The 27438-nt window shown below is 47.0% G+C and overlaps 1 protein-coding gene across 1 annotated transcript; it reads right to left on the reverse strand.

The window, feature by feature from the left end:
* Positions 1–1218: 1218 nt before the first annotated feature.
* SNAP47 (synaptosome associated protein 47) lies at positions 1219–27438 on the reverse strand. The gene is made up of 4 exons (XM_084260232.1): positions 26927–27438; positions 20686–21170; positions 15756–15886; positions 1219–1749 (listed from the first exon to the last, which is right to left on the reverse strand). The coding sequence occupies exons 1-4, from the start codon at positions 27421–27423 to the stop codon at positions 1603–1605; spliced, it is 1260 nt and encodes a 419-aa protein (XP_084116358.1). The 5' UTR covers positions 27424–27438; the 3' UTR covers positions 1219–1602.

Here is a 27438-nt window from a genome sequence, read left to right on the forward strand (position 1 = left end):
CTTTGAATTTAAATAGCTGGTAAACTGTAGGAATTGATGAAATGTGAGTTCTCTGCCACAGGTGATAAGATTACCTGGAATCTCTTTGATACAGTATCATTAGGAGGGGAAAAGGTCTCCACAGCCCTGATGGAGCCAAAACCTTTTAGACAATTCACAGTATTCCCTTCTGTTTCAGAAGTACAGGTCTACAAGAAGTGTTGAAATGCTTCACCACCAGTTAATGTCATTAAATAAAAGCCACAAGGTAGTCATGGTACATCTGTCTATCAGATGTTATCCAGATGTCTACAACTCTGACCACAGACCCTTCAGCTGTGAATCTGGAGTAGACATACAAAACCCATGTGATGCTCCACACAACTCATGAAGTTCCTGTTTAGAGAGTCAGGAAGAAACAGTATGGAGATCCTTGGAAAATGAAGGACAGAGAAGAAAAGGGACAAGAGATCTTCCACTAAGATCCATTAAAGGCATGGGATCCCAGATCCAATGGGGTATTTAGGGACCATGCTATGTTCAGGATGCTCTGGGGACACTGCATCCCACATCAGGGTGTTACCAAATATACAAAACCACTGTGTGCAAGTGAGGGATAGAAAAGTGAACTCTAAGAGCCAAATAAATCTGCTTGTGAAGAGAATCCCTTTCTCCACTCAATCAACTCCTTCACTACATGTGCAGTCTAAAGGGGAAAAATAAGAGACACAAAAACATGCAGATGATCATGGAAGATCACCAGTCCCTTTTTGCAAAGCAGAAGCATGTATTGAACTTCCACACTTACTTTTTAAAAGTGACTTAAGCAAAACATTTATCAAATGGCAAAAAAAAATCCCACCCTGATCTATTCAATAAGTAGGTGCCTCTACAAATACATGCATGTTAACTCACCTTCTCTTGATTTCCCAGGACATGGCAACAGACAGCTGCAGCCATTAAGTCTTCATTAGTCTTATAAAATTTCTGGATACATTAAAAGCATGATTGAAACCTATTAAAACAATTTGCTCAGGGAACACAAGGTTTTATCACCATCATTTGCTCACCTCAGCATTAAGTTAGCAAAAAAAAAACCCCAACCCCACCACCTCAATGATTTGCAGTCAGACATCTGGCCCTTAGTTCAGCTCTTAACTATTTCAAAGAAAGACTCAGAGAGAGAATTAATAGGCTGTAATCATCTAAAGTAGTCTCATATGCAGTTCATTCCTCTCTCACTTCTTCATTGTAGTAAAAAAACAAACCCCTCAAACTTTCAAAAGCAGCAACATAAAACCAAGCACATAAAAGTTGATTCAGGTTATATCTCACAACCCTTCCTATTTACAGATTTTCTGTAGTAAATCTACTATCACTGTTTCCCTGCAATTAAAAAAAATCTTGGCCTTTTTAACCCCAAAGCAGCCTTCAAACATCATCCAAAGGCTGGAAACAGTTTCAAACCCCTCAGGAATTCAACAGCAGCACGGGGTACTCCAGACAACATTGCCAACGCCTCCCATGCAATCAAAGTGTCTTGTTAAAGGAACAGGCTTGAAGAACACAGCTCCCCAACCCTCCTCTTCCTCACTGTACCATCCCCAGTGGCTCCTGTGGGCGCTACGTGAGCTTCTTTATCCTGCGGTTCTGCTTGTCAATGTTCAGCGTCGCGCGGTCGACGGAGGTAGTGATGGAATCAAGAGCTTCATCCTGCCTCTCCAGCTCAGCTTCTGTCTCCAAGGCAAGGCCCTTCAGTTTCTTTAGGATCTGTCAGAAGAAAAGACTGAGAGCTTTCAGCTGGTTCTTTGAGAAATGGAACAGACCCGTGGTAATCAAGTCGTTTCATTGTGTTATCCCAGAATCACAGGGGTTGGAAGGGACACCCAGAGCTCATCGGGTCCAACCCCCTGCCAGAGGAGCTCCCCAGTTCATACTGCACAGACAGACATCCAGATGGGGCTGGAATCTCTCCAGAGATGGAGACTCCACAACCCCCCTGGGCAGCCTGTCCCAGGGCTCCCTCACCCTCACTGGGAAGGAGTTCTTCCACATGTTGGTGCAGAACTCCCTGTGCTCCAACTTGCAGCCATTGCCCCTTGTCCTGTCCCCACAGACACTGAAAAGGGGCTGCCCATTCCCCCTGCATCCCATACTTCAGATATTTATAAACATTAATAAGGTCCCCCCTTAGTCTTCTCTCCAGGCTGAACAGCCCCAGCTCCCTCAGCCTTTCCTCCCAGGGGAGATGCTCCAGGCCCTTCAGCATCTCTGTCCCTCCTCTGGACTCTCTCCAGGAGATCCCTGGCTGGTTGATCCCAGGGAGCCCAGCCCTGGACACAACACTCCAGGTGGGGCCTGACCAGTGCAGAGCAGAGGGGGAGGATCCCCTCCTGTCACCTGCTGCCCACACTCCTGATGCCCCCCAGGATCCCATTGGCTCATTGACCAAATCATTTGTTGGAGACTGCCAGAAGGATTCTGGTAAAAAGACACAGATCTTGCTTCAATGAGCTGCACTGAGATGAACTAGACAATGAACTAAAGTCTAGAAAAGTCAAAGCTGAAATTTTAGGGTTATATGGAGTGGGGGGGGGAGCTGAATTAGAAGTAAAAAACCTCAGTGTAAACATCAGCTTTTTGCTTGGTATGTCAACATCTTAGAGCAGCAGCTTGTCCTGAGAGGCTGCACATGTCAAGAGGTGATGCACAGCCAGTGGAAAAGCCAGAAGGGAATTGCACAGCTGAAGGTGTAGCAAGGTGAGGCAGGGACCAGGTCAGCATAAAATTCCCCTGCTGTTCCAGCTAGATATGATATTTGAAGGGCAAATCATATGAGGAGCAGCTGAGGGAGCTGGGGATGTTTAGTCTAGAGAAGAGGAGGCTGAGGGGAGACCTTCTCACCACCTGCACCAGGGCAGGTTTAGATTGGATGGGAGGGAAAAGTTCTTCCCTGAAAGAGTTGTGGGGCTGTGGCACAGGCTTCCCAGGGAGGGGGCTGAGTCACCTTCCCTGGATGTGTTTAAAAAAAAGGGTAGATGAGGTACTTTGGGAGATGGTTTAGCACAGGATGGGAATGGTTGGACTTGATCTTAAAGGTCTTTTCCATCCTTGTGATTCTGTGATATTTCTAAACCAGAAAACATTTACTACAACCCACTAAAGAGAAACATGTCACTGGATGGAGCAGGAAGGGAAAAGTGAGACTTGGGCAACCAAAGAAATCATTTTCAAGGGACTAGAGAGTGGTGTGGTACAAGCAGACATCAGGTGGCCAAGGGGCTGACACTGTACCTGAGGTGAGAAACAACAGATGTGCTGGCAAGAGCTCTATTCCAGGCTGCAAGCATTGTACTACATATCAACCAGTTAACACAAACTGCTCCTCATATGTGGGACTGTAAGCAAACACCCTGAACTGCTCCAAGCCTGTTGTCTGAAAAAGCCTATAGATACTGATCCAACCAGGGCAGGAACCTCTAAAGTAAAAGGACAAAGTCATGCTGATGCCTTCTTAAGGTCAGAAGATATCCATAGCAATCCCATGCACTGACTTACAGCACATTTTGTTTTCAGCAGTTCACACAAGCAAGTCCAAGTGCAGAGATCCAAACACCACAGGAAGAATCCACCTTCATTCCCCAGCCTGTAACGCTGTCTCCTCTTAGCAGCAGTTCCAAGACATGAGTTATTTCATTGCCTTTTCTTCCCTCTTGTGGCTACTTCCTTAATAAACCTCCTTGCATGAACTGAAAGCACCTGCCTGACAGGCAAGCCTCAGCCACCTCCCCTGGGATGTACCAGGGGGAGATTTAGAAGCACCACATCACACTGACTGGAAACCCAGCTCCTTCAGACCATAAAGGAGTCAAAGGAGGTGATTCTCCCCCTCTGCTCTGCCCTAGTCAGGCCCCACCTGGAGTGTTGTGTCTAGTTCTGGATAGAAAAGCCAGGGATCTCCTGGAGAGAGTCCAGAGGAGTGGAGATGCTGAAGGGCCTGGAGCATCTCCCCTGGGAGGAAAGGCTGAGTGAGTCGGGGCTGTTCAGCCTGGAGAGAAGAAGCCTGAGAGGGGATCTGATCACTGGTTCTCAAGAGCTGAAGGGTGGGACCCAGGGGGCCATGGGCAGTCTCTGCTCAGTGTCTGTGGGGACAGGACAAAGGGTGATGGGCTCAAGTTGGAGCCCAGGGAGTTCCCCCCAATGTGGGGAAGAACTTCTTGCTGGTGAGGGTGAGGGAGCCCTGGGACAGGCTGCCCAGGGGGTGTGGAGTCTCCTTCTCTGGAGAGATTCCATCCCCTGTCCTAGGGACCCTGCTTTGGCAGGGGGTTGGATCCAATGATCTCCTGAGGTCCCTTCCAACCCCTATGATTCTGTGATAAAGAGGTCATCTCTGCTGGCCTGAATGCTTTGTGTCCTCAGGCATCTACAGAAGGGTCCATGAGGACATCCTCACAATGTCTGCTTAACAACAGCCCCTTATGCAAGCAACTGCTATGAAAGTCTCCAAGAAAACATATTATCCCAGCACTACCCCACATCATCAACTGCTGTGGTACATGAGCATCTGGTGGAGATACCAGAACTGCAGCCTAACAAAATTAATCTGTGGCTTTAGGTAAAATAGGAGAAAATATTTCTACCCTATACATGTTTAAATTGATTTTTTTTTTTCATAGCAACTGGCAAACTCCTGTTTTCCTTTCAGAATATATCTAATTATCTCCCAGAAAGCTGCTGTGAAACATCAGCAGCCCCACACACGTGGGGCTGAATTCCACAGCGGTCCCATCATCTGTAGCTCTGCAAGTCACTGGTTTGAGGGGGAAAAAAATGGTTTGAGAAAAGCATTGAGAAATATCATATCTAGCTGGGACAGCAGGGGAATTTTCTGCAGACAAAATGCTTTGACTAAAGCTGGACCTCTGCCACAGTAGTGAGACTTATCTCATAAAATATCTCCCAGCTCTTTCCATAAATCACAAGCAGCTAGAAATAAGTCTGTGTGAATAACTGGGTTTGCAATTTGGCTGCCAAAGTGAAAACACAAAGCTAACCATGGATCAAACTTAATCTACCTTCTTCTGTTCTTCTCAAAACTACAAGCTAACACCCCCTCTGTTTCCATCCCGAATGAGACAGGTCAGGTTCTTTCACTGTGAGGTTGAATTCCCCAAACTGGAGGTGGGAGACATGCGTAGGCTACACACCAGAAAGAAAAATCACTTCTCTCACATATGTGATTCAGAACCTGGGTCTGAAATAAGGTCTTGCCTCCCCTGAGGAAGTAATTTTACTGTTTGGAAGAGGGAAGTTCAGAGGTGGCTCACCCTTTGAGCTCTTGCATGTATTTTATACCTATGAACATACATTTAAGTACATTAAGCAGCCACTGCTGTAAGAAATGAGTCCTACCATTCATAAGTCATGGTATAATTAAGAGTGGAAAAGACCACTGAAGGTCTTCTGGTCCACTCCAAGCAACCAGAAGAAGGGCCTGTTTCAATCTTCAGCTGAGAGGAGATTACAGGGCTTCAGCCTCCACTCAAACTCCAGTATAAAGAATGAAAAATGTATTGAAGAGAGAAGTGACCTCACTCAGTACATCCTAAAGGGTGGCAGTGAAAGACACCTGCTTCATCACTTACAGATAAAGATGGTCCACTCTGATGGTTTCTCAGCAAGTTTACTGAAGTTTTATGCAAGAGCATCCCCAAAGTTTGTTCTCCAGCTCAGCAGGAGTTGCTAAACCTTTCTAGACCATGGCTCCTTCTGGCCCTTCACACTTCCACCTTCTGCTGCAGCAAGGCACCCACTTTCTGGAGGTTTCTCCCCAAGTGCCTGTAGCTGCATGGTAACTTCAGCTTTCCTGAGTCACATCCACACCCAGTTCCATCTCTGAATCCTCCAAGGTGAGCACAGGAGGTAAGTGTGGTGACAAGCAATGCTGGCCTCCAAGAGAGCTACTCAGCAAAGCAGAAGCTGGCACAACAGGATGCAGAAGGGAATCCCAGAATCACCAGGTTGGAAAAGACCTTTGAGATCATCAAGTCCAACCATTCCCATCCTGTGCTAAACCATCTCCCTAAGTACCTCATCAACCCTTTTTTTAAACACCCCCAGGGCTGGGGACTCAGCCCCTCCCTGGGCAGCCTGTGCCACAGCCCCACAACTCTGCCAGGGAAGAACTTTGCCCTCCCAGCTGAGCTGACCCTGCCCTGGGGCAGCTTGAGCCCATTGCCCCTCCTCCCAGCTCCTGGCCCCTGGCTGCAGAGCCCATCGCCCACCTCTCTGCCACCTCCTGGCAGGGCAGGGCAGGGCAGGGCAGGGGGAAGAAGGGCTCCCCTCAGCCTCCTCTGCTCCAGGCTCAACACCCCCAGCTCCCTCAGCCGCTCCTCAGAGGATTTGCCCTCCAGCCCCTTCCCCAGCCTGGTTGCCCTTCTCTGGCCACACACAAGAACCTCAATGTCCTTCTTATGGTAAAGAGCCCAGAACTGGACCCAGCACTCCAGCTGCAGCCTCACCAGTGCCCAGTCCAGGGGCACCATCCCCTCCCCAGACCTACTGGCCACACTATTTTTGACACAAGCCAGGATGCCCTTGGCCTTCCTGGCCCCCTGGCCACACTGCTGGCTCATGTTCATCCTGCAGTCACCCAACACCCCCAGGTCCTTCTCTTCCTGACAGCTCTCCAGCCAGTCTCCCCCAGAAGAAGAAAGGACACTTCCCCCTTGCCCACCTCTCCAAGGGCACCCAATTTAGGTGTAAATCAAAATTGTGCCAAGAAGGCCCAGGTTTGCCATGAAAAACAGTTTATTTCTCATTTCAAAGCAGGTCACTTCCACTAGGCTTTGCATTCATTAGGGAACACTTAACATTTAAAACACAGAGGAAAAAAAAAAAAGACACAATTGTTGAGAACAGAAAATCTTTTAAAATCTAAAAGCAGGAAAATGGAAAGTCAGTTGGCTACAGGGCTCTGCTCAGTTCACCTGCCAATTAGGCTCTGCCTGGAAACCCAGCGGGCAGGGACGACGATGTGGTTACTCACACCCAGAAAGAAAAGGCAAGCGGCTCACTTTCATCTCTTAATTCTCTTGAGAGAGAAAGGAGGCTGCTCATAAAGCCCTTAACCCTTTGTCTGGCAGCTGCTTCAACCCTTCAAGCCAAGCAGTGCTACTGAATCCATTGGAGAGGAGCTCTGTGGAGAAGGACCTGGGGGTGCTGGTGGGTGACAGGGTGGCCATGAGCCAGCAGTGTGCCCTGGGGGCTGAGAGAGACAATGGGATCCTGGGGGTGGAGTAAAAGGAATGTAGCCAGCAGGTCACGGGAGGGGATCCTCCCCCTCTGCTCTGCCCTGCTCAGGCCCCACCTGGAGTGTTGTGTCCAGTGCTGGGCTCCCTAGGATCAACCAGCCAGGGATCTCCTGGAGAGAGTCCAGACAAGGGTGTGGAGATGCTGAAGGGCCTGGAGCATCTCCCCTGGGAGGAAAGGCTGAGGGAGCTGGGGCTGTTCAGCTTGGAGAGAAGAAGACTGAGAGGGGATCTGATCACTGGTTCTCAAGAGCTGAAGGGTGGGACCCAGGGGGCCATGGGCAGCCTCTGCTCAGTGTCTGTGGGGACAGGACAAGGGGCGATGGGCTCAAGTTGGAGCACAGGGAGTTCCACACCAATGTGGGGAAGAACTTCTTGCTGGTGAGGGTGAGGGAGCCCTGGGACAGGCTGCCCAGGGGGTGTGGAGTCTCCTTCTCTGGAGATATTCCAGATCCATCTGGACACCGACCTGTGCGCCCTGTCCTAGGGACCCTGCTCTGGCAGGGGGGTTGAACCCGATGATCTCTCAGGGTCCCTTCCAACCCCTGTGATTCTGTGAAATGCTTGAGATGCTTTTCCAGCACCGCCCACAGAGCTTGCTGGAAAGAGATACTGGAATCTGAAGTGCAGCCAAAGCTGGTCACTATTTTTGCAAAGCAAAGCAATGGCAAGATGTCTAGTTATCACTGCTCCAGTTCTGTCAGCTGCTCAGAGCAGCAGCACCTTCTGTGCCAGGATGTAATTTGGATGGTGAACCAAGACATGAAAACTCAGCATGAAACTCTATCTGTTACACAAAGCCAAACAACAGGTATGAGCCTATCACAGAGGTGTTTTACAGGCCCCTTTCTTCAGGCACTGGTCAATCTCACATTGAGACAGCTTCAGCTTTAGCCCACCAGATTAGAATTTGGAAATTCTGACTTAGTCCCATGGCTCTGCCACAGATTTTCTGTGCCACTTCAGGCAAGTTACTTAATATTCCCACACAGCAAGGAAGGAAATGTCACTGCTCTCCAAATCTGCCCTGTGTTAAGTGTTCAACTACAGCAGACTTGGGCCTTGCTGGAGGAAGAGGTGTCCATTCAAGTTCTTGTACAGATTATGGGGACAAAGATAACATGGTGGGGTTTAGGTCATGATTAATCTGCTCTATTTTATGTACCTGCTTAAGGAACAGATTAAATGCTGCACTTTCCTCTCTGCTTTGGCTCCAGGGAGAGCTGAGCAACCAGCTTAACTGGAGACAGCCACAACAGACACACATGAGATGACAGGAGAGGGCTCCAAGCCCATGAACCTGCTCAGTACTTCACCCTGTTGCTTCATCACCTGAAGATCTAAACACAAAGTGGCAGGCACTGTGCAAACTGACATTGTATCCTAAAGGTCTTACAAGGGAGCCCCAAGTTTGTTTTGGGGCCTGAGGTGCCATCAGAACAATGCAGTTTACCTGAAGCTTGTGAAGTATGTTCTACCACCTCAACACACTGGGTGCCCAGCAAGTAAAATGGGATATGGACAGTGTCACTGTGCAGGAAGTGATTGAATATGGTGCTTCACCTCTGTGCTGAACATACTGAAGGAGGGAAAGAAAGAGGGGCAACACCTAAAATATTCCAATTCATACAAACTCAAATCCACAGCAGGGATTGACTGATCTTGCACCAAAAAAATATTAAGAGTCCTGTCCAAGTCCTCTCCTGCAGTACCTGGAAATGAGCAGGGAGACAGGAGAGAGCAGAAACATCTTCAACCACTGCAACACAATTTACTGAAGGCCATCTGTCAATGCCTCAGGAGACAAATGCAACTTGCCACAGAATCATAGAATTGTAGGGGTTGGAAAGGACCTCCAGAGATCATCAGGTCCAAACCCCCTGCCACAGCAGCTCCCCAGCTCATATTGCACAGGTCGGTGTCCAGATGGGTCTGGAATCTCTCCAGAGAAGGAGACTCCACACCCCCTGGGCAGCCTGTCCCAGGGCTCCCTCACCCTCACTGGGGAAAAGTTCTTCCACATGTTGGTGTGGAACTTCCTGTGCTCCAACTTGCAGCCATTGCCCCTTGTCCTGTCCCCACAGACACTGAAAAGGGGCTGCCCATTCCCCCTGCATCCCATACTGCAGATATTTATAAATATGAACAAGGTCCCCCCTTAGTCTTCTTCTCTCCAGGCTGAACAGCCCAGGCTCACTCAGCCTTTCCTCACAGGGGAGATGCTCCAGGCACTTCAGCATCTCTGTCCCTCCTCTGGACTCTCTCCAGGAGATCCCTGTCCCTTTTATCCCAGGGAGCCCAGAACTGGACACAACACTCCAGGTGGGGCCTGAGCAGGGCAGAGCAGAGGGGGAGGATCCCCTCCTGTCACCTGCTGCCCACACTCCTCCTGATGCCCCCCAGGATCCCATTGGCTCTCTCAGCCCCCAGGACACACTGCTGGCTCATGGCCACCCTGTCACCCACCAGCACCCCCAATGTATGCAGAAATGTATGCAATGTAGCAAAACTGTATGGATTTGTATTGCTTTAAGACCCTTCCTTTTTAAAGCATCAGCTCTTTTGAGCCAGTGCCTATCCAGACAGTAGGGAAGGGTCACAGTTTACTAAGTGGCTTATTTCTCCCACTAATTCTTCTCAGACTGATAAAAAAGTCTGATTTTGTTTACTTTCTCAAAGAGTGGCTTAGCTCTAACTTACCCCTGGCCTTGTCTGGAAAATAAAACCCACTCAGGCAGCTCCATGGGCTTAAACTACCACCTTTTATTTGGATACCATTAAATACTTAAGTTACACACAAGCAAATACAGGACTCTCCCCCACATTATGCCTTCCAAAAAATAAATCCTGGGCATGGTCATTACACGTGTCTGTTAAGATCAGTTGGCTGTTGATCACTCTAGGCCCATGGAACAAGCCAACCCTATGAGGAAATTTGGTATTTAGGCACTTGGAATGAAAGATTCCTCAAGAAAACACTTTTTCTCTGACTTAATGGCTATGATTTCCTGAAATAAGGGCACCATAAAAGGGTAAATAAACACTGGAGAGACTGAAAGTAGTACAGGGCTGAAATGGAGCCATCTAGAAGCAAGAAGACATCGAGGAAGTAAACATCAAGAGACATGTGCTGGGATGTGTTTCCCCTCCCCATGGTACAGAATTAGCTTTGTTTAAATGCTATCTCTGTCTTCATGGCAGACAGTAAACATGAGGTAACAGTTCTTTGACAAGAACAGTGCCAGAAAGCACTGGTTTGGCAAAATAAATTCAAGTTCAGTGAATTCCAACCCCCTTGACCACAGCCCTGAAGGTAACATTATCAACCCCCCTCCCATCCCAGTGCCACTATGTCAGACACAGAGAAGCAGGTGGCAGCAGCTCCACCAGAGCCTGCAGGATCACTGAAGGCTTTTCTTCCTCCATCTCTACAGCACAGCCACAGAACACAGCTCTCAGTGCCACAAACTGTGGTTTTTAACATAGCCATCCCTTCATGAAGTCCTGGTGAGGTCCTTTACTCAGGCACACAATCACAACTGCAGACTGCTCAGGGCTTCCAGTTCTAATAGAGGAAATTCAGTATCAATTCAACAATTCCTGCTGCAAAACCCCTCATGTTGGTACCACAGAATGTGATAATAATGATAATTACTCCACCAGTACTTTGTTTTTGAGGGGAAAGGAAGGGAGACAACTTTGTTATTCATCACAAAATTCCTCTTGCTTCTCCAACTTGCAAAATTCCTGCTGGACTTACCCAGATCACGAGTAACAAGGGAGATGGAGCAGGGTTTGGATTTAGGGTTTGCTTTCTTAAAAACAAGGGCTTGCACTACAGATAATCAAAGAATAAAAGGCCCTAATAAGAGAGGAAACTGCTCAGGAAAAAAAGAAAAAAGCTTAGTTATCAACCTAAGGGCCTCAAATACATTTAATTCATTCACAGAAGAGTGATGACAAAAGCATCATTATCCCTCTGCTCGTTCCCCAAAGTGGGAGCTGAACTGAGCCAGCACAAAGGAGCAACTGCATCAGTGAGAGACAAGCCCTTGCTGCAGGGTTAAACTGCACTGCTCACTCAGAGGACACATTTGGAGCAAAAAGGACAAAGCAAGCAGGCTGCACCTCTGCAAGGAGCACCCTAAAATCCAGTTCACAACTGAAAGCTTTAGGGCACAGAGCAGGAAATGAGATAAAGCCTCTGGTTCCCTGCTCTGCTCTCTATTTATAGACTTACCCCTGCTTCCCAACTCTGACATGATGGAATGTGGCCAATGTGATCTTAGGAAAAGCCTGGATGTACCTTAGATCAGCACTAAATGTCTTGCTCAGATGTAGTTTCAAGAGCTTCACCTCCACACTTCCAAGGGTTCAACACCCAAAAGACCCTGTATGGTGCTTGAAGTCACAGGATTGTTCAGGTTGGAAAAGACCTTTAAGATCATTGAGTCCAACCATTAACCCAGCACTGCCAAGTCCACCACTAAACCATGTCCCCAAGCACCACAACTACATGGCTTTTAAATACCTCCAGGGATGGGGACTCCACCACTTCCCTGTTCCAATGCTTAAAAAGCCTTTTGGTAAATAAACTCTTCCTAATACCCAATCTGAACCTCCTCTGGAGAAATCTGAGGCTATTTCCACATACCATGATGCTGCCCCTGAATACATCCCCAACCTCTACACCTTTCAAATCCAATTTACTGGTAGGAATTCCTCCCCTCAGTAAGAATTTCCTTCACTTTCACATCTTATTTATTGAGAGCAGCCCTGAGGAGAAGGACTTGGGTGTGTTGATTGATGTAAAGCTCAAGAGAACCTGGTAATTCACAGCTGCAGCACAGAGAGCCAACCACATCTTGGGCTGCATCAAAACCAGTGTGACCAGCAGTTCAAGAGAGGAGATTCTACACCTCTACTCTGGGGAAACTCCCCTGCAGTACTGCTTACAGCTCTGGGGTCCACAGAAGGACATGGAGCAAGTCCAGAGGAGGCCACAAAGATGATCAGAGGGCTGGAGCACCTCTCCTGTGAGGACAGGATAAGAGAGCTGTGCTTGTTCAAGCCTGGGGAAGAGCTTAGAGCACATTCCAGTACCTAAAGGCACCCTACAAGAAAGATGGAGAGGGACTCTTTATCAGGGAGTGTAGTGATAGGACAAGGAAGGGGTAAAAAGTCTGCCCTGTGAGGGTGGTAAGGCCCTGGAACAGGCTGCCCAGAGAAGCTCTGGATGCCACTGAATCACTGGAATTCACAGAATCACAGAACATTAGGAGTTGGAAGGGTCCTCCAAAGATCATCTAGTCCAAGGCCAGGTTAGATGGGGCTTTGGGCAACCTAGTCTGTGAAGGTGTCCCTGCCCATGGCAGGGTGTTGGAACAAGATGATCTCTAAGGTCCTCACTAACCCAACCAATCTGTGATTCTGTGGTCTTTACACTTTCCCTCCAAACCTCACCACATTTTCTCCTAACAGAGCCAAAAGATCCTGAGCTATTTCCTTCTGCTTTGCACACTTTAGAGCAATGAGGAAAAGCAGAGCTTGGACAACTCCTGGGAGCAGCTGGAAAGACACCAAGCTATAAAATGAGGAGAGGCATCATTCCCAATTCACAAGGTTTGTTGGAAGATGAACTGAACTCCCCATCCTCTGCTTCTCCCATCACAGCCAACTGCTTTGATAACATCAAGCACCAGCAAAAAACTGATGTTGAGCTGTCAAGAACTGGCCATGGAGAAGCAAAAAAAGTGTCTTCAACAGAGGTTCATGACCAACAACCCTTCCTACTGTATTTAGCTTCTCTCATTCTGGCTACAAACCAGGATTTTAATGCTGTAAAGCTGACATTTAAGGAAGGAAAAACTAACTCTTCTGAATACATAACAGCTGTACAAACTGCATGCATGCATGAAGAATAGATTGCTGACATTTGGACAACTACAATTGAGAAACACTCTCCTTTAAAATCCACCAAAAGGTCAACACTGCTTCAGAAAATGCTTATTGTTTGATAAAGTGATAGATTGTGGAGATAAGTGCTTTAAAAGATGGGAAGAAGGCAGAATGATTAAGTGGTGATTAAGTTAATTTTAGTTTTGAAAAAGCCCAACTCAGATATTTCAGTCAGAAGATCTTGGTTCTATTTTGGTTGCAGAAACAAGGTTTTGGTCTAAAAACTGTGTGTTTATGCAGTGATTTCTAGTAAGGAAAAGGAGTAGGAGTTTTATATGAATGACAGCATGTACCTTAAAATTATTAATGACTGGAATGATGATTTAAAGAGGCCTGACACTCAGGGAACAGGTGCTCAGTAATTATTGGGAAAAAATAAGGCCAATTCAAAACCTGCCAGCTTGTCATTCAGATCCTCTCCCCACCCACACCACCACACAAACTCACCCTAAACCATTAACTGGCTTCAAAATTCTTGGCTTGGTGTGGTATAAATAAATACCAGAATTGTCTTTGGAGCTCTAATTAATCTTAAAAGTGGTTTGTTTAGTTTTAAATAGCACTGGCCATTTAACACTGTTTCTAGTCCAACACCCAGCACAGCAGAGACTTTTAGAATATCTGAAATTAAACTTCTGCAGAGGTTTAACTCTCACTGAGCCAACTGCCTTTGGTTAATTGTAATAAATAGATTTTTCTTGCAAAACTATTTGATTTTAAGTCACAAGCCAGTGCTTATGACTTTGAGATGCACTCAAGCTAAGGGAAGTTGCTGTATTCTCTACCTGAGGGTAGGGAGGCTCTTCAGAGGGATCTGAACAGACTGGACCGATGGGCTGAGAGCAATGGGATGAAGTTTAACAAGGCCAAGTGCAGAGTGCTGCACATGGGACAGAACAACCCCCTGCAGTGCTACAGGCTGGGGGAGACTGGCTGGAGAGCTGTCAGGAAGAGAAGGATCTGGGGGTGTTGGGTGACTGCAGGCTGAACATGAGCCAGCAGTGTGCCCAGGGGGCCAGGAAGGCCAAGGGCATCCTGGCTTGTGTCAAAAATAGTGTGGCCAGTAGGTCTGGGGAGGGGATTGTGCCCCTGGACTGGGCACTGGGGAGGTTGCAGCTGGAGTGCTGGGTCCAGTTCTGGGCTCCTCACCATAAGAAGGACATGGAGGTCCTGGAGTGAGTCCAGAGAAGGACAACCAGGCTGGGGAAGGGGCTGGAGGGCAAATCCTCTGAGGAGCAGCTGAGGGAGCTGGGGATGCTGAGCCTGGAGCAGAGGAGGCTGAGGGGAGCCCTTCTCCCCCCTGCCCTGCCCTGCCCTGCCCTGCCAGGAGGGTGCAGAGAGGTGGGCGATGGTCTCTGCAGCCAGGGGCCAGGAGCTGGGAGGAGGGGCAATGGGCTCAAGCTGCCCCAGGGCAGGGTCAGCTCAGCTGGGAGGGCAAAGTTCTTCCCTGGCAGACTTGTGGGGCTGTGGCACAGGCTGCCCAGGGAGGGGGCTGAGTCCCCACCCCTGGGGGTGTTTAACAGAGGGGAGATGAGGTACTTGGGGAGATGGTTTAGCACAGGACAGGAACAGTTGGACATGATGATCTCAAAGGTCTTTTCCAACCTGGTGATTCTGGGATTCTAATTCTCAACTACAGAACAGAAGAATGGGGCTAGAAAGCTGCAGGTTTGGCCACGAGGCAACAGAACCAGCAGAAAATTCACATGATGCTACCACTGAGCTACAGATGGAATATTGAAGAGAATAATATGCTAGTGGGGAGAATAAAAATCAAGACTGAAGTTTAATCTTCAACCACATCTTCTGATCAGCAGTCAATCTATTTGAATGGAAAAACCTCTAAAACCATACTGCTTTGCTTTTCCAGTGACTTCACTGTTTCAGACCAGCCTCTTCCTACAAAGAGGTAGTTTCACTAACAGTTCCAAACATCAGCCATGCAAGAAATTCCTTAAAGAGTCATTTAGAGAAAGAATATCAGGCTGGATTACTTTGAATAAATGGTTTTATTCCTAGTAAAATCTCCAACCTATTTCCCCTTTATTAATTTGCTGGCCTGCATATTTATTTCCTAACTTCAAAGTTGTCTCTGTGTGATTATAAAACACTTCATTCAGCTTTGTGGATGTTTCTGAAACAGAACTGCTACTCCTCACTAAAAAGGGTAAGATAGCATAGGGAAAACAAGAAAAAACTGGAAATTATTTAATTGTTAAACTGTTTAATCTACAGAAAAAACAGGTTATGGTTAAGGATCTTCCTTGGGTTACAATCCTATCACTTAACAGACTTGTCTGATAATCCCTGGTTTGTTTAAAGTGGTTGAAAATAAAGTTATGAGTGTATTTGTTTTAATCACAGGTTTAATTTCCCAAATATGCCCATCTAAATTTAGGGAGAAGAGTATTTTAAGGAAATGCCTGTGTTTCTGATGATGAAAATGCATGTTATTAAGGAAGGAGAAGGAGTGAAAACAACTCTTACCAAAGTTATCTCAGTTTATACCTGTTTAAGCTCATTTGCTTCTTCCTGGGAGATCTTCTCCTGCTTCTGCAGCTGAACCTGGTCGTTGTCCATCCCTTCTCTGCCTCCCAGTGGAGAGCCAGGCTGTACCACTCCTCCCAGGAGTCCTGTGGCTGCAAGAGAAATTCCCATGGTCAGACTGCCATCTCCTGTACCAACGGGGAGGACTAGCATGCCAGTATCAAACTGGTTGACCTTTGCTTTGCCTTGTAACAGTTTGGGAGGTGACATGCACACTCAGGGAAGCTTAATCCAACCTTGCTTGCTAAACTATGTTCTTCTAGACAGGATTTGAGCTGTATCTTGTACAATGTGTAACCTAAAGGTGCTAAGAGGTTGATTTATCACAGGCAACATTTGGAGAACAGGTTCCTTTTGGGCTGTGGGGATTCATCTGAAGAGGGAATGAAGGAGCAGAAACACACTCCCAATCAGATAAATGAGGATTCCCCACCTGCTGCTTCTTCTCCCTTTAATCTTTTTAATTAAAGAGTTGAAAAGTGATGGATCAGGGACAGAGCCCAAGAGTCAAGTCAGCAAACCCCTGACACAGAAGGGCAACACTGACGCTAACAGCCACCCCCAGCTCAGCAGTGTGGATGCAATCCCATGTGTACCATGCCACCTGTCCTTTATTTAAAGCACCAGCTCTTATTGCAGCATCTGATACCACCCAGCAGGGCCCTGCTGCAAGGGAAGGTTGTTATTTCTGATGCAGATGGGTGCTAAACACCCGAGACACCCCATCTTGGCTCCTAGAGGCGTTTCAAACATCTCCCAAGCTCTTCCACTTAAAGAGGTACCAAGAAGGAAGCTACAACGCTACCTCTGGCACCTGTGAGCACAGGGCCTGAGCCACAACACAGCAACAACAGCAGCTCTTAGGTACAGCAGGGCAGAAAGCATGTTCAGACTGGAGAAAAGAAGCCTGAGAGGGGATCTGATCAATGGGTCTCAAGAGCTGAACGGTGGGACCCAGGGGGCCATGGGCAGCCTCTGCTCAGTGTCTGTGGGGACAGCACAAAGGGCGATGGGCTCAAGTTGGAGCCCAGAGAGTTCCCCCCAATGTGGGGAAGAACTTCTTCTTGTTGAGGGTGAGGGAGCCCTGGGACAGGCTGCCCAGGGGGTGTGGAGTCTCCTTCTCTGGAGAGATTCCAGCCCCATCTGAACCCCGACCTGTGCACCCTGTCTTAGGGACCCTACTCTGGCAGGGGGTTGGACCTGATGGGCTCTGGGGGTCCCTTTCAACCCCTACAGCTCTGTGATCCTATGTCAGATGCCAGGTTGAAGAGCTGGTGCCCAGCTGGCTGGCCAACTTGACAGCGTACACCCGACCTCCTTGGATAACATTACTTCCCCATGAAAAGGGAGACAAAAGCTAAATAAAAAAGTACCAAACCCTAAATCCTTCTCAAGTAATTACTGCAAACTCCTAATCCCTGGAATTATTCAGTTATCAGCCTGAGAGTCACTGGACTCAGGCTCCATCAAGATTTAAGACAAGCGAGTTATTCACTGTGCTAGTGTTACCCTGTGCAAATGCTCCTTGTGTTCAGAGGGGCTAAGAACCAGGCACTGAAAAAACACTGCTGAGGGGAAATTACTGTCGTGGTTTCCCTCAGAGGACAAAGTAGGGAGGGAATGACAGACTCTCCTACAGCAGTAAATAATCAGACAAGATTCTTTGTGTTTCTTGTCAGCTGAGTGTCACCATATGGTAATTATTTCATTAAGAACAAGGTATTTATCTGTTTCACTCCATTAAACTCGATGAGGACAAGAACAGGAGGGGGATATGACAAAGGTGCATTAGAGGGCTGGAGCAGCTCCCCTAGGGAAAGAGGCTGAGGGAGCTGGGCTGGGTCAGCCTGGAGAAGAGAAGGCTGGGGGGGGACCTCACTGCAGCCTCCCTGTCCCTGAAGGGACCCCAGGAACAGGAGGGGAATCAGCTCTTGGGAAGGGCAGAGACTGGCAGGACAAGGGGCTGGAGTGAAGCTGGAGGAGGGAAGGGGGAGAGGAGAGACTGGGGGGAAGTTCTGTGCAGAGAGAGTGGTGAGGGGCTGGAAGGGGCTGCCCAGAGAGGGGGTGGGTGCCCCGTCCCTGGGGGTGTCCCAGGCCAGGTTGGCTGGGGCCCTGGGCAACCTTGTGTAGCTCCAGGCCTGGAGGTTGGTGGCCCTGCCTGTGGCAGGGGGTTGGAGCTCTGGGACCCTTGGGGTCCCTTCCAACTCAGCCCAGTCTGGGATTCTATTATTATTGAGGATGGTATTGGCTAGTAAAGTACTGCCTTGATCCAGCACAGAAGAATCCTCTGCTACAAAATACATCTCACTACTCTGTCCTGCACATTTAAACACCCATTTGGCTTGGTCCCCCCAAAAGTTTTTAGAAATACAGTCAGAAAAGACATGCAAAGCAGCTACAAATACTTCCAGATAATCTGGTGTCTCTAAAACTCTTCACAAATTCCTCCTCTAGGTGGAATGAAGCCAAAACTCTTGGGAAAAGATGAGGGTTTTGGTTTTTTTTGTATTTACTTATATAAAAGTGCCATATGCACAACTTTAAGGCAGGACTAGTATAAACAAGACAGGATCCAGATGAGATTATGACAGTTGTGGAAAGGTTCACATCAGAGCTGCAGCACTGAGGGCAAAGAAAGCTTGGAGCCAGTTCACCAAGACAGATGTACCTCTGGTGCAAGTCTCTGAATCAACATGCACTATCTGAAAATAGACACATAGATTTTATGTGTACACAGAGGCAGGCATGCATAACAGAGTTTTTTTCCCCCCTTGTGAAGAAAAAAAGGTTAAAAAATCAGTATTTCCACCCTGTGAGAAGCCATGGAAAAACCCCAGAGGTTAAAACACAGTCCGTGACTGCCACCTTGTGACAGAGAGACAGACAGCCAGGGTGCCTGGGGAAGGAAGGAAGGAACAAACAAGGGGTTTTGGTGGAGCTGGAGAAGTCAGGATTTCCATAACCTCCAGTTTTCTTTATTGCCACTTCCAAATTAAACAGTGCAAATGCAGGTGGGGGTAGGAGAGCAATATCCTTGACTCACTGACTCAGATGCAAACAGAGCAGAGCAGTGGGAAATTAAGCACAGTAGGGCTGGATAACCAATTATTTTATGTAACCAGCCTTAAGACCATCAGGAACTGAACACCAATTTGCTGGAATAACTCAGTGCTTCAGAAACCAGCAGGTTGTTTTTCCTCCAAGTTGTTGTGCTGACATTTTAGTGCCAGATGCCCAAGACTTACTTCCTTCAAAAATTAACAAGCTTTTCCAAGCCTATGGCCCTTGAGGACTCATCAACAAGAGGACATTATACTCCCTGCTGAAGTCCTGTTTTAACTTGGGGCACAGGAATCACTTCATCTATTGTTTTCTTGTATTGTTTTTCTACTTGTTTTTAATACACTGGCAAAAAATCTATTCACCAATTTGCTCTTTTGTCACTATTAGGAAAAAAATAAAATCAAATAGAGGATTCAACCAAAAATTCTCCAGATTTATCACAGAATCCCAGACTGGTCTGGGTTGGGAGAGACCCCAAGGGTCCCAGAGCTCCAATCCCCTGCCACAGGCAGGGACACCAACCTCCAGGCCTGGAGCTACAGAAGGTTGCCCAGGGCCCCAGCCAACCTGGCCCTGAACACCCCCAGGGACGGGGCACCCACCCCCTCTCTGGGCAGCCCCTTCCAGCCCCTCACCACTCTCTCTGCACAGAACTTCCCCCCAGTCTCTCCTCTCCCCCTTCCCTCCTCCAGCTTCACTCCAGCCCCCTTGTCCTGCCAGTCTCTGCCCTTCCCAAGAGCTGATTCCCCTCCTGTTCCTGGGGTCCCTTCAGGGATGGGGAGGCTGCAGTGAGGTCCCCCCACAGCCTTCTCTTCTCCAGGCTGACCCAGCCCAGCTCCCTCAGCCTCTCTCCCTAGGGGAGCTGCTCCAGCCCTCTGAGCATCTTAATGGCCTCCTCTGAACCCTCTCCAACAGATCTACATGTATCCAATCCAGGATTGGATTACAAAAGCCAAATAGCTAACCCTCCCCAGAATTAACAGAAGCAATAGCAATAAGGAATGTCATTCTTACTGTTGTGAAGGTGTTTCAGTCTCTGCTGTTTTCTTAAAATGATTAAACTACACCTTCATCTAATCTGGAGACCTAACATCTCCTAAATCCAAGCACCTGACCTTCTCAAAGAACAAAATTCTGATTTTTAAGATAAAATTAACATGATTTCTATCCCACGTGTTAGTTAAAGACTTGCTGAACTGGAAATGTCTTTCAAAGTTTCTGCAATGAAACTGAAGGACCAGTTTAATATAAATATGCTTCCAGCTACAAACTACCAAAGGAAAAACAGCAGTGACAGAGGACTCTGCAGCATGAAGTCAGGAGAGAAGAATGGATTTCTAATGATCCTCCCCTACAGAGTGGCACAACACTGATTTGGTGACCACTGGAAAAATAATGACACTGCAGTTAAAACACAAGCCAGTAGCTGAAACTCATATTAAGCTAATCCTTTCACAAAGCAGTGTGGAGTTAGTGACAACACCAGCTGAGAGCACAATGTTAAAGAGGGTTTGGCATGTTCCAGCTGTCAGGGTCCTAAGGGATGCTCAGCTTCAGCATCTACAGTCACAGGTTTTCCTAAGGTTGTTGGGAGAAAGTAAACCTGACTAGATTAAAACAGGGCCACACACTTGGTCATCTCTACCTTCTCCCCCTTGTCAAGAGGGCCTTAAGTCCCCTAGTCATTCCTTCTTGCATTTTATCATAATCACAGTCTCACCACTGGGGCAGCAGGGAGAGGATTTGCCTTTTCAAACTTTCTGAGTTTGAAAACAACTTGGAATCTTTTGGTTACTGCTTACAGGTGATTGTTTTGTCTGTCACATACCTGCTTGCCAAATGGAGGTTCCCAAATCAACCTGAGGAGACTTCCTTGCACCAACAAATCCTAGGGCACCTTCTAAAAACTGCATCTTCTTGCTAAACTGCATCTCCAAGATGGGGATGGCTTCTGGCATCTTTGCTGACAAGAGCCTGTAAGAGGTATCAGGCTTCCCAATAAACCGCTGACGGACGCTGATTTCATAGGGAGTGTGAACCCTGATATCATCCACATCCTTTGCTTCAAACCGGTGTATGACCTGAGAATTGCAGTCACTGATCTCCAGGCCAGAAGCAAAGAGGGTGAGTTTTCCTGGCTTGACATTGGAGTCTGTTCTGTGGGTGATAATAACTGGGATTCTAATTAGGATTCCTTCCTGGTTCTTCGACTCGGGAACTGGGGCGGTTTCCTTTGCCTTGCTCTCCAGTGGTGCCTTCCAGAGCTTGGTGCTAAAGGGCCACCAAGAAGGAGATTCAAGCTCAGTCAACAACCTAGAAGAGAAAAAGAGGGTGTTAGGAGGGTGAAGACCAGTAGGAGGGTTGTGCTACCCAACCAGCTCAAAGCAAATTACCACAAAGATTTCTTCATACTGAATCCAGCCAGGTCCTGTTTCGCTCCTCAAACCTATTCACAGCTCCACCAGGATCCACCAGCTTTTCTTCATTTGCTAACACATTGGAAAATGGTCCCAAAAATCTCACCATTCTCATGTCAGAAACCCAAATTCCAAGTGGATTTATTCAGGGTAATTTACACCCATCTGTTCCTCAGCTAAACACTGCCTTTTACCTCACGTTTCCATGCTTGGCCATCACCACCACAGCCTTTTTCTACCTCAGCCCCATAGTCTAATGCCAGCTTTTGCTTTGCCCCCAGTCCCAAATTCCACCAGTCCCCCAAGCCAGTTAAAACACTAAGAGTGCAAGGTGAAAGCTGAAAAGCCAGCAGAGATGCCTGCTGGCATCCAGCAGCCACCTCACCATCAACATTGGTGTAGCTCCTAAAGGAGACAGGTCTTCTTGCTGGCAAACTTGTGTCTTAGCTTAAAGATAACTGGACTCATTAAAGTCCAGTTAATTAAGCAGCTGCTCCCAAGTAAGACCACTGAATAGCCAGAACTAACACAGGGAATCAAGCTCCTTATACCTAAGCAAGAAGATGCAGAGATAGAAGCATCTAAGTTTATCAGCTGCAGGCAAGAAAGCTGTAACACATTGTTAAGAAGAATCAGTGATATGTAGGACATGATCCTTCTTTTTTATCTTCTGTCAGCAGAGCCCATCTCCCTTTTCTGGGGTCCTCTCCCAAGAAAGAGATCATGATCATGGATCTCTTTGGGTCTAAGCCTCACCAGCTTTCTTCCCAGAAAAAACCACCCCAAAACACCAGCACCTCCTCCCTCAGCCACCAGCAGCCTCTGGTTCCCACCCTGCATCTGAGCTGAAGCTGCTTGTCCCCAGTTGCAGGCAGCCATAGGAAGAGGCAACTGAACCCTCTGGGATGCATCCCCTGGTCAAACAACCCTACCCAATCCCCACTGGGGAACAGCACTGAGGTGGATGGAAGCATCCCACAAACCACACCAGCCTCATCAGGATGTCTTAAATGGAGATTTCTCAAGCCCACCCATCAGTCACTGAGTCACAAGAAAGCCACCTCTGGGGGCACAAATGGATTCTCAGTTAACTAATGGGAGGAAAGAGGTTAAATTTAAACCAAAGGAAAAGAAACCCTTAAGGAAGTTTAACCCAGATCAGAATTGTTCCCCCTCTCACCCCATAAATACTTAAAAGACTACCCAGTGATTAGGAGTGTGCCACACATGTCACCACATGTGATAAAGTATTTACTCAACCCCTGCCATGTTACCAATACTACAAAAGGCTATTTACTAATTTAAATCCCAGAGATAAAAGCCTTATCAGATCCCAATACAAAGTACTACTGCTTCACTGCTATGTTGGAAAGCCAGCTTGATTTAATTTGCTTTTAAAGTTTACTCTAGAAAGGTACTGCCTGATAGAACATGTATCCCAGCACTGATTGCTTTTTGTAATGATTTATTTTCCACGAGAGACTCTGGCTGTGTCTACAGAAGACTTTGCAATGTTAAAATCCTGTTTAATTTGGCTGCAGACAAAGTCTAATCTGCAAGAGGAAGCTCTAATTGAGCACCATAAAGTTCTGCACCAGCTTCAAAACAGACCTACTTCAAGAAATTATTCTGCTAGGAAAAGCAGGGGGAAAAAAAAGTCATGTTTGGAAGTCAACCACTGAATTCATGGACATCAGGGGCAGAATGAATCGTTCCAAGAATCTACTCCCAAGTAAAGCATGAACAGCAGATAATTATGTAGATAGCAGGCAAGATGAGTAATGGGTCTGGAGCTCTCTGCTGACCTCTGAAAATGCTGTGACACTCCTTTAAAACAAGGAGGATAAAAGATGACAGACCAAAGGAGATGCTATAAAGTTCTACGCTAACAGAATTTGAAATGGCACAGCATCATAGATTTAGGGCTGAATTCTGAAGGTATGAGGTTCAACCTAAGTTCAGCATAGAGAACAACCAAAAAAGCCCTAGGTTCTGCTAGCACACAACACCATCTTCCAAATTAAAAGCCATGCTCTAACCTCCCTGTGGTAACTGAACAGAACCAAGTGACCCGATGTCATTTCTGAAGAACACAAAGCATGTTTTCCTGTCCTTTTGGTGTAGGGAAGGAGTTAAAACAAGGTACTTCTGGGCAACAGCAGCTTATGTGTGTGTCTTAAAGTGAACCCATATTGCAGTAGGTTATCACATTCACCATGAGAAAATCATGTGCCTTCACTTGCTGAGAAGCAGCTGCAACGTGCCAAGTCTAAACCCCCGTTCACACTGTGGTAACTTCTTCTGCAGAGCTTTGAGCCTTAATTTTTATCACTTTATCCTTTCCCTCATCTCCTCCCCTCTTTCCCTGGGGGCTGACATCCTGGCTGTGCAATGTCTGATTTACAGGCAAAGATTTTTCTGCTGCACAGGCCCCTAACAAAGGCTCCAGCCAACTTCTCCAGCCTTCCACGGAGGAGTCACCCCACTGTATCAACAAACTCTACGACTGGTACTTATATACAACTGAAACTTTGCAACCAGAGTACCTCACCCTCTTACAGTGATCTATTAAAAAGGACCCAGTGAATGTGCCTTTTTCTGTTTATTTTTGGTCTTTTGAACATCTGTTACTACGTCAGACTCCAGCTCTGCTTATCTGCACATGGTTCCACTGAAAGCAGCTGTCTATACCCAGGCACACACAAGAACAGAATTAATAATCCAAAAAAAAAAGCCCACACATGCAGGCAAGATAAAGGTAACATTTTAAACATATGAAAGCAGATAAAGGCACCTGGTTCTTTTTATGAAAGCCACCCCTATAAAACTGGTGTCACCCATACAACCTTGAACTAGCAGAGGCAGAGGTTTGTTAACCAATGTTTCTTTCTGACCAAGCTCTGCTGCACATGCAAGAGTCCTGCATGATATTAGCCATGTAGTTACTTCTCAAGTTTCGAGAGAAATAGAGTCAAAGAGCCTTAATAGACATTAGCATATTTATCTATGTTACTTGTCTGAATTAATTAATATGTAACAAGGAATCAGAATCACAGGGGTTGGAAGGGACCTTGAGAGATCATCAGGTCCAACCCCCCTGCCAAAGCAGGGTCCCTAGGACAGGGCACACAGGTCGGTGTCCAGATGGGTGTGGAATCTCTCCAGAGAAGGAGACTCCACACCCCCTGGGCAGCCTGTCCCAGGGCTCCCTCACCCTCACCAGCAAGAAGTTCTTCCCCACATCGGGGGGAACTCCCTGGGCTCCAACTTGAGCCCATCGCCCCTTGTCCTGTCCCCACAGACACTGAGCAGAGGCTGCCCATGGCCCCCTGGGTCCCACCCTTCAGCTCTTGAGAACCAGTGATCAGATCCCCTCTCAGGCTTCTTCTCTCCAGGCTGAACAGCCCCAGCTCCCTCAGCCTTTCCTCCCAGGGGAGATGCTCCAGGCCCTTCAGCATCTCTGTCCCTCCTCTGGACTCTCTCCAGGAGATCCCTGGCTGGTTGATCCCAGGGAGCCCAGCACTGGACACAACACTCCAGCTGGGGCCTGAGCAGGGCAGAGCAGAGGGGGAAGATCCCCTCCTGTGACCTGCTGGCCACACTCCTCCTGATGCCCCCAGGATCCAATTGGCTCTCTCAGCCCCCAGGGCACACTGCTGGCTCATGGCCACCCTGTCACCCACCAACACCCCCAGGTCCTTCTCCACAGAGGCTCTTCTCCAGCAGCTCCCCCCCAGCCTGTACTGATTCCAGCAGTTATTCCTTCCCAGGTGCTAGACTACACTTGCTTTTATTGAACCTCATTTGGTTTCTTAATGGACTTCAATCAGTCTTCACCATTTTCTACACTTGTTAGGGACATGAAGACCTCTTAAGAGAAATCTTTGAGCAGGGGGAAGCAGCTTTCTGAGACAAGACATGCACAAACCATGTGAAAAAACCTGTTAGAACTCCCCAAAACACACAGTGCAATTAAAATACAGTTTGGCTAATGGATTCTGGGCTGCAACCTGGCCTGTGAGCAATCTGGCCAGACTCTTCATACTGTATATCAAACAGAATCTCTGCTAATGTTTGGTCAATGCTTTCCTTATTTTCCCATTTTTAAATCAAAGCATCTAGCTCTTCAGATTCAGGAGGATAAATAATACTTCCCAGTGCATCTTACCCCAAAACAAAACTCTCTTCCAAAAACAATGAGCAGGTATTTATTTTTTCTCCTCATTGTTTATTGCTACTGCTGAAGCTTTTCAGTTGGCTTGGCTCTTCATTAAAGGGGATGGAGGACATCAACAGAATCATTGGGAAATCAACACTTTCTTTTAGCCATGATATCCACCTAAAAAACCCAGATGCTTCTTCCAAGAACAACTAGTCTGACCTTTATTGTGTTTGTTTCTTCATGCAGGTGTCAGAGCTTCTACAGAGGCACTCACAGGTATCTTCAGACACTCTGATACTACTCTTAACCTTACTATTTTGGACTGCTACCAAATCCAACCTGCAGCATACAAAATACCAGAGAATAATTCACCTTGAATGCTAATCATTAAATAGTAAAGTCTGATTAAGACACCATTTACTAGTCCTGCTCCAAATCTCCTATTTCAGTTGTCTGAAGGCATCACTTAGTGGCTAATTTTTATGAACACACTGGATTATGAGCCTGATTGAGATCACCACTAATAGCCTAGTATTGTCTCTCTGGTTTTAGCATCACCACACTCCACAGACAGAACTCAGTGGTCAAGTGTTGCTCAACACTGCTCATTTTTTTCCTGAAAACTTATTTATTCCCCCTAGACCTAAAGGCAGGCAGTATTCCATGCACAGTTAAAAGCAGTGGTGTTTTACAGCACTGTTTCTACAGTCATTCCCCTGACTACATGTGCACCACAGACCATTCCTTGCTGCTGTGTGTAGCTGGGAAGTAAGTTCTCTTGAAGGAAAGGGCAAGTATAAAGCCCTCTACTACACACACTTGGTGTGCAAAAGGCCACTCCAAGAGCTGACTTCATACACAAAGGAGCAGAATCTACCTGAACTAAAGATTAACTGGCAGATGTCTCCTGATAACTCTAGGAAACTGTCTCCAAGCCAGCAGCTCACCTGCCATATTCAAGATTTCCTTCTAAAAGAATCAGAAAAGCAGAACTGTGGTTGTGTTTGGTGTGGAAAAGCAAAACAGACTGGTCCAGGACTAGCAAAATTAGCCAAAGCCAATTTTGAGTATTTTTCATTTATACATAAAAATGCAAATTCCATATCTTGTCCTTCAGTGGGGACTTTAATTTGCATCTCTTTCCCCTAATTAGTTGCCTATGCTCTCAAAACATAAAGGTCATTAATGGACACTTCTGCCAGCTGTGGCTAAAACTCCTAATGGTTTGAAATATTATTTGAAGGGCAGCTATAGATCCACAAACTACTTCACCAGGGTGAAAAAATGGCACATAGAAGGGAGGGCAGAAATACAGAGACACCTTATAACAAGAACTAGATCCACAAAAAACCACCAGAGACACAAACTTTTACTGAATGCCAACAGTTTAGTTTCCTAAAGAACCCTGTGGATATGCCCCTTAAGTTTCAGGCATGAAGAACACAATCCCACAACCACTGCTTAGCTCAGAGGATGCTACAGTACCATACCTGTCTGCTACATCCATATCCCCTTCGATCTTGTTGAGTCCTCTCATGATGTTATCAAACTGCTCTCCTTGGTAATGCAGCACTTTTGCTGTGTCCTCCAGTTGCTTCTGTGATCCAGTCAATAACCCAGTCAGTTCCTTCCCTTTGGTTGACTGCAAAGCTGCTGCTTCTGCTCCTGCACCTTGGCTTGAGAGCAACTGCTCCCTCCAGAAGTGCTCAAGGATGTTGTATACCACATTTCTGTTGGGTTGTAGAGAACTGAACCAGTGCTTGGTGTTCTTCTCTAAGATGGTAAGGGAGCTGAAGATTAAATTTGAAGATTCCTTCTTGATCTCACTGATACTAGAAAGATGGAAGTTGACCAAAAGCTCCCCTGTCTTGTCAGCTGTAAATCTGATTGCAACAGGAGTCAGCACAAGTCTGCCAGAGACCCATTGTTTGCTGGTGTCCAAGTAGTAAGAACCAGGCCAGCTATGGATACGTATGTCCTCGTTCATCAGCTCGCTGTTATG

The sequence above is a fragment of the Gallinula chloropus genome, assembly GCF_964237585.1.
Source record: "Gallinula chloropus genome assembly, chromosome: 2".
NCBI classification, from domain to species: Eukaryota; Metazoa; Chordata; class Aves; order Gruiformes; family Rallidae; genus Gallinula; species Gallinula chloropus.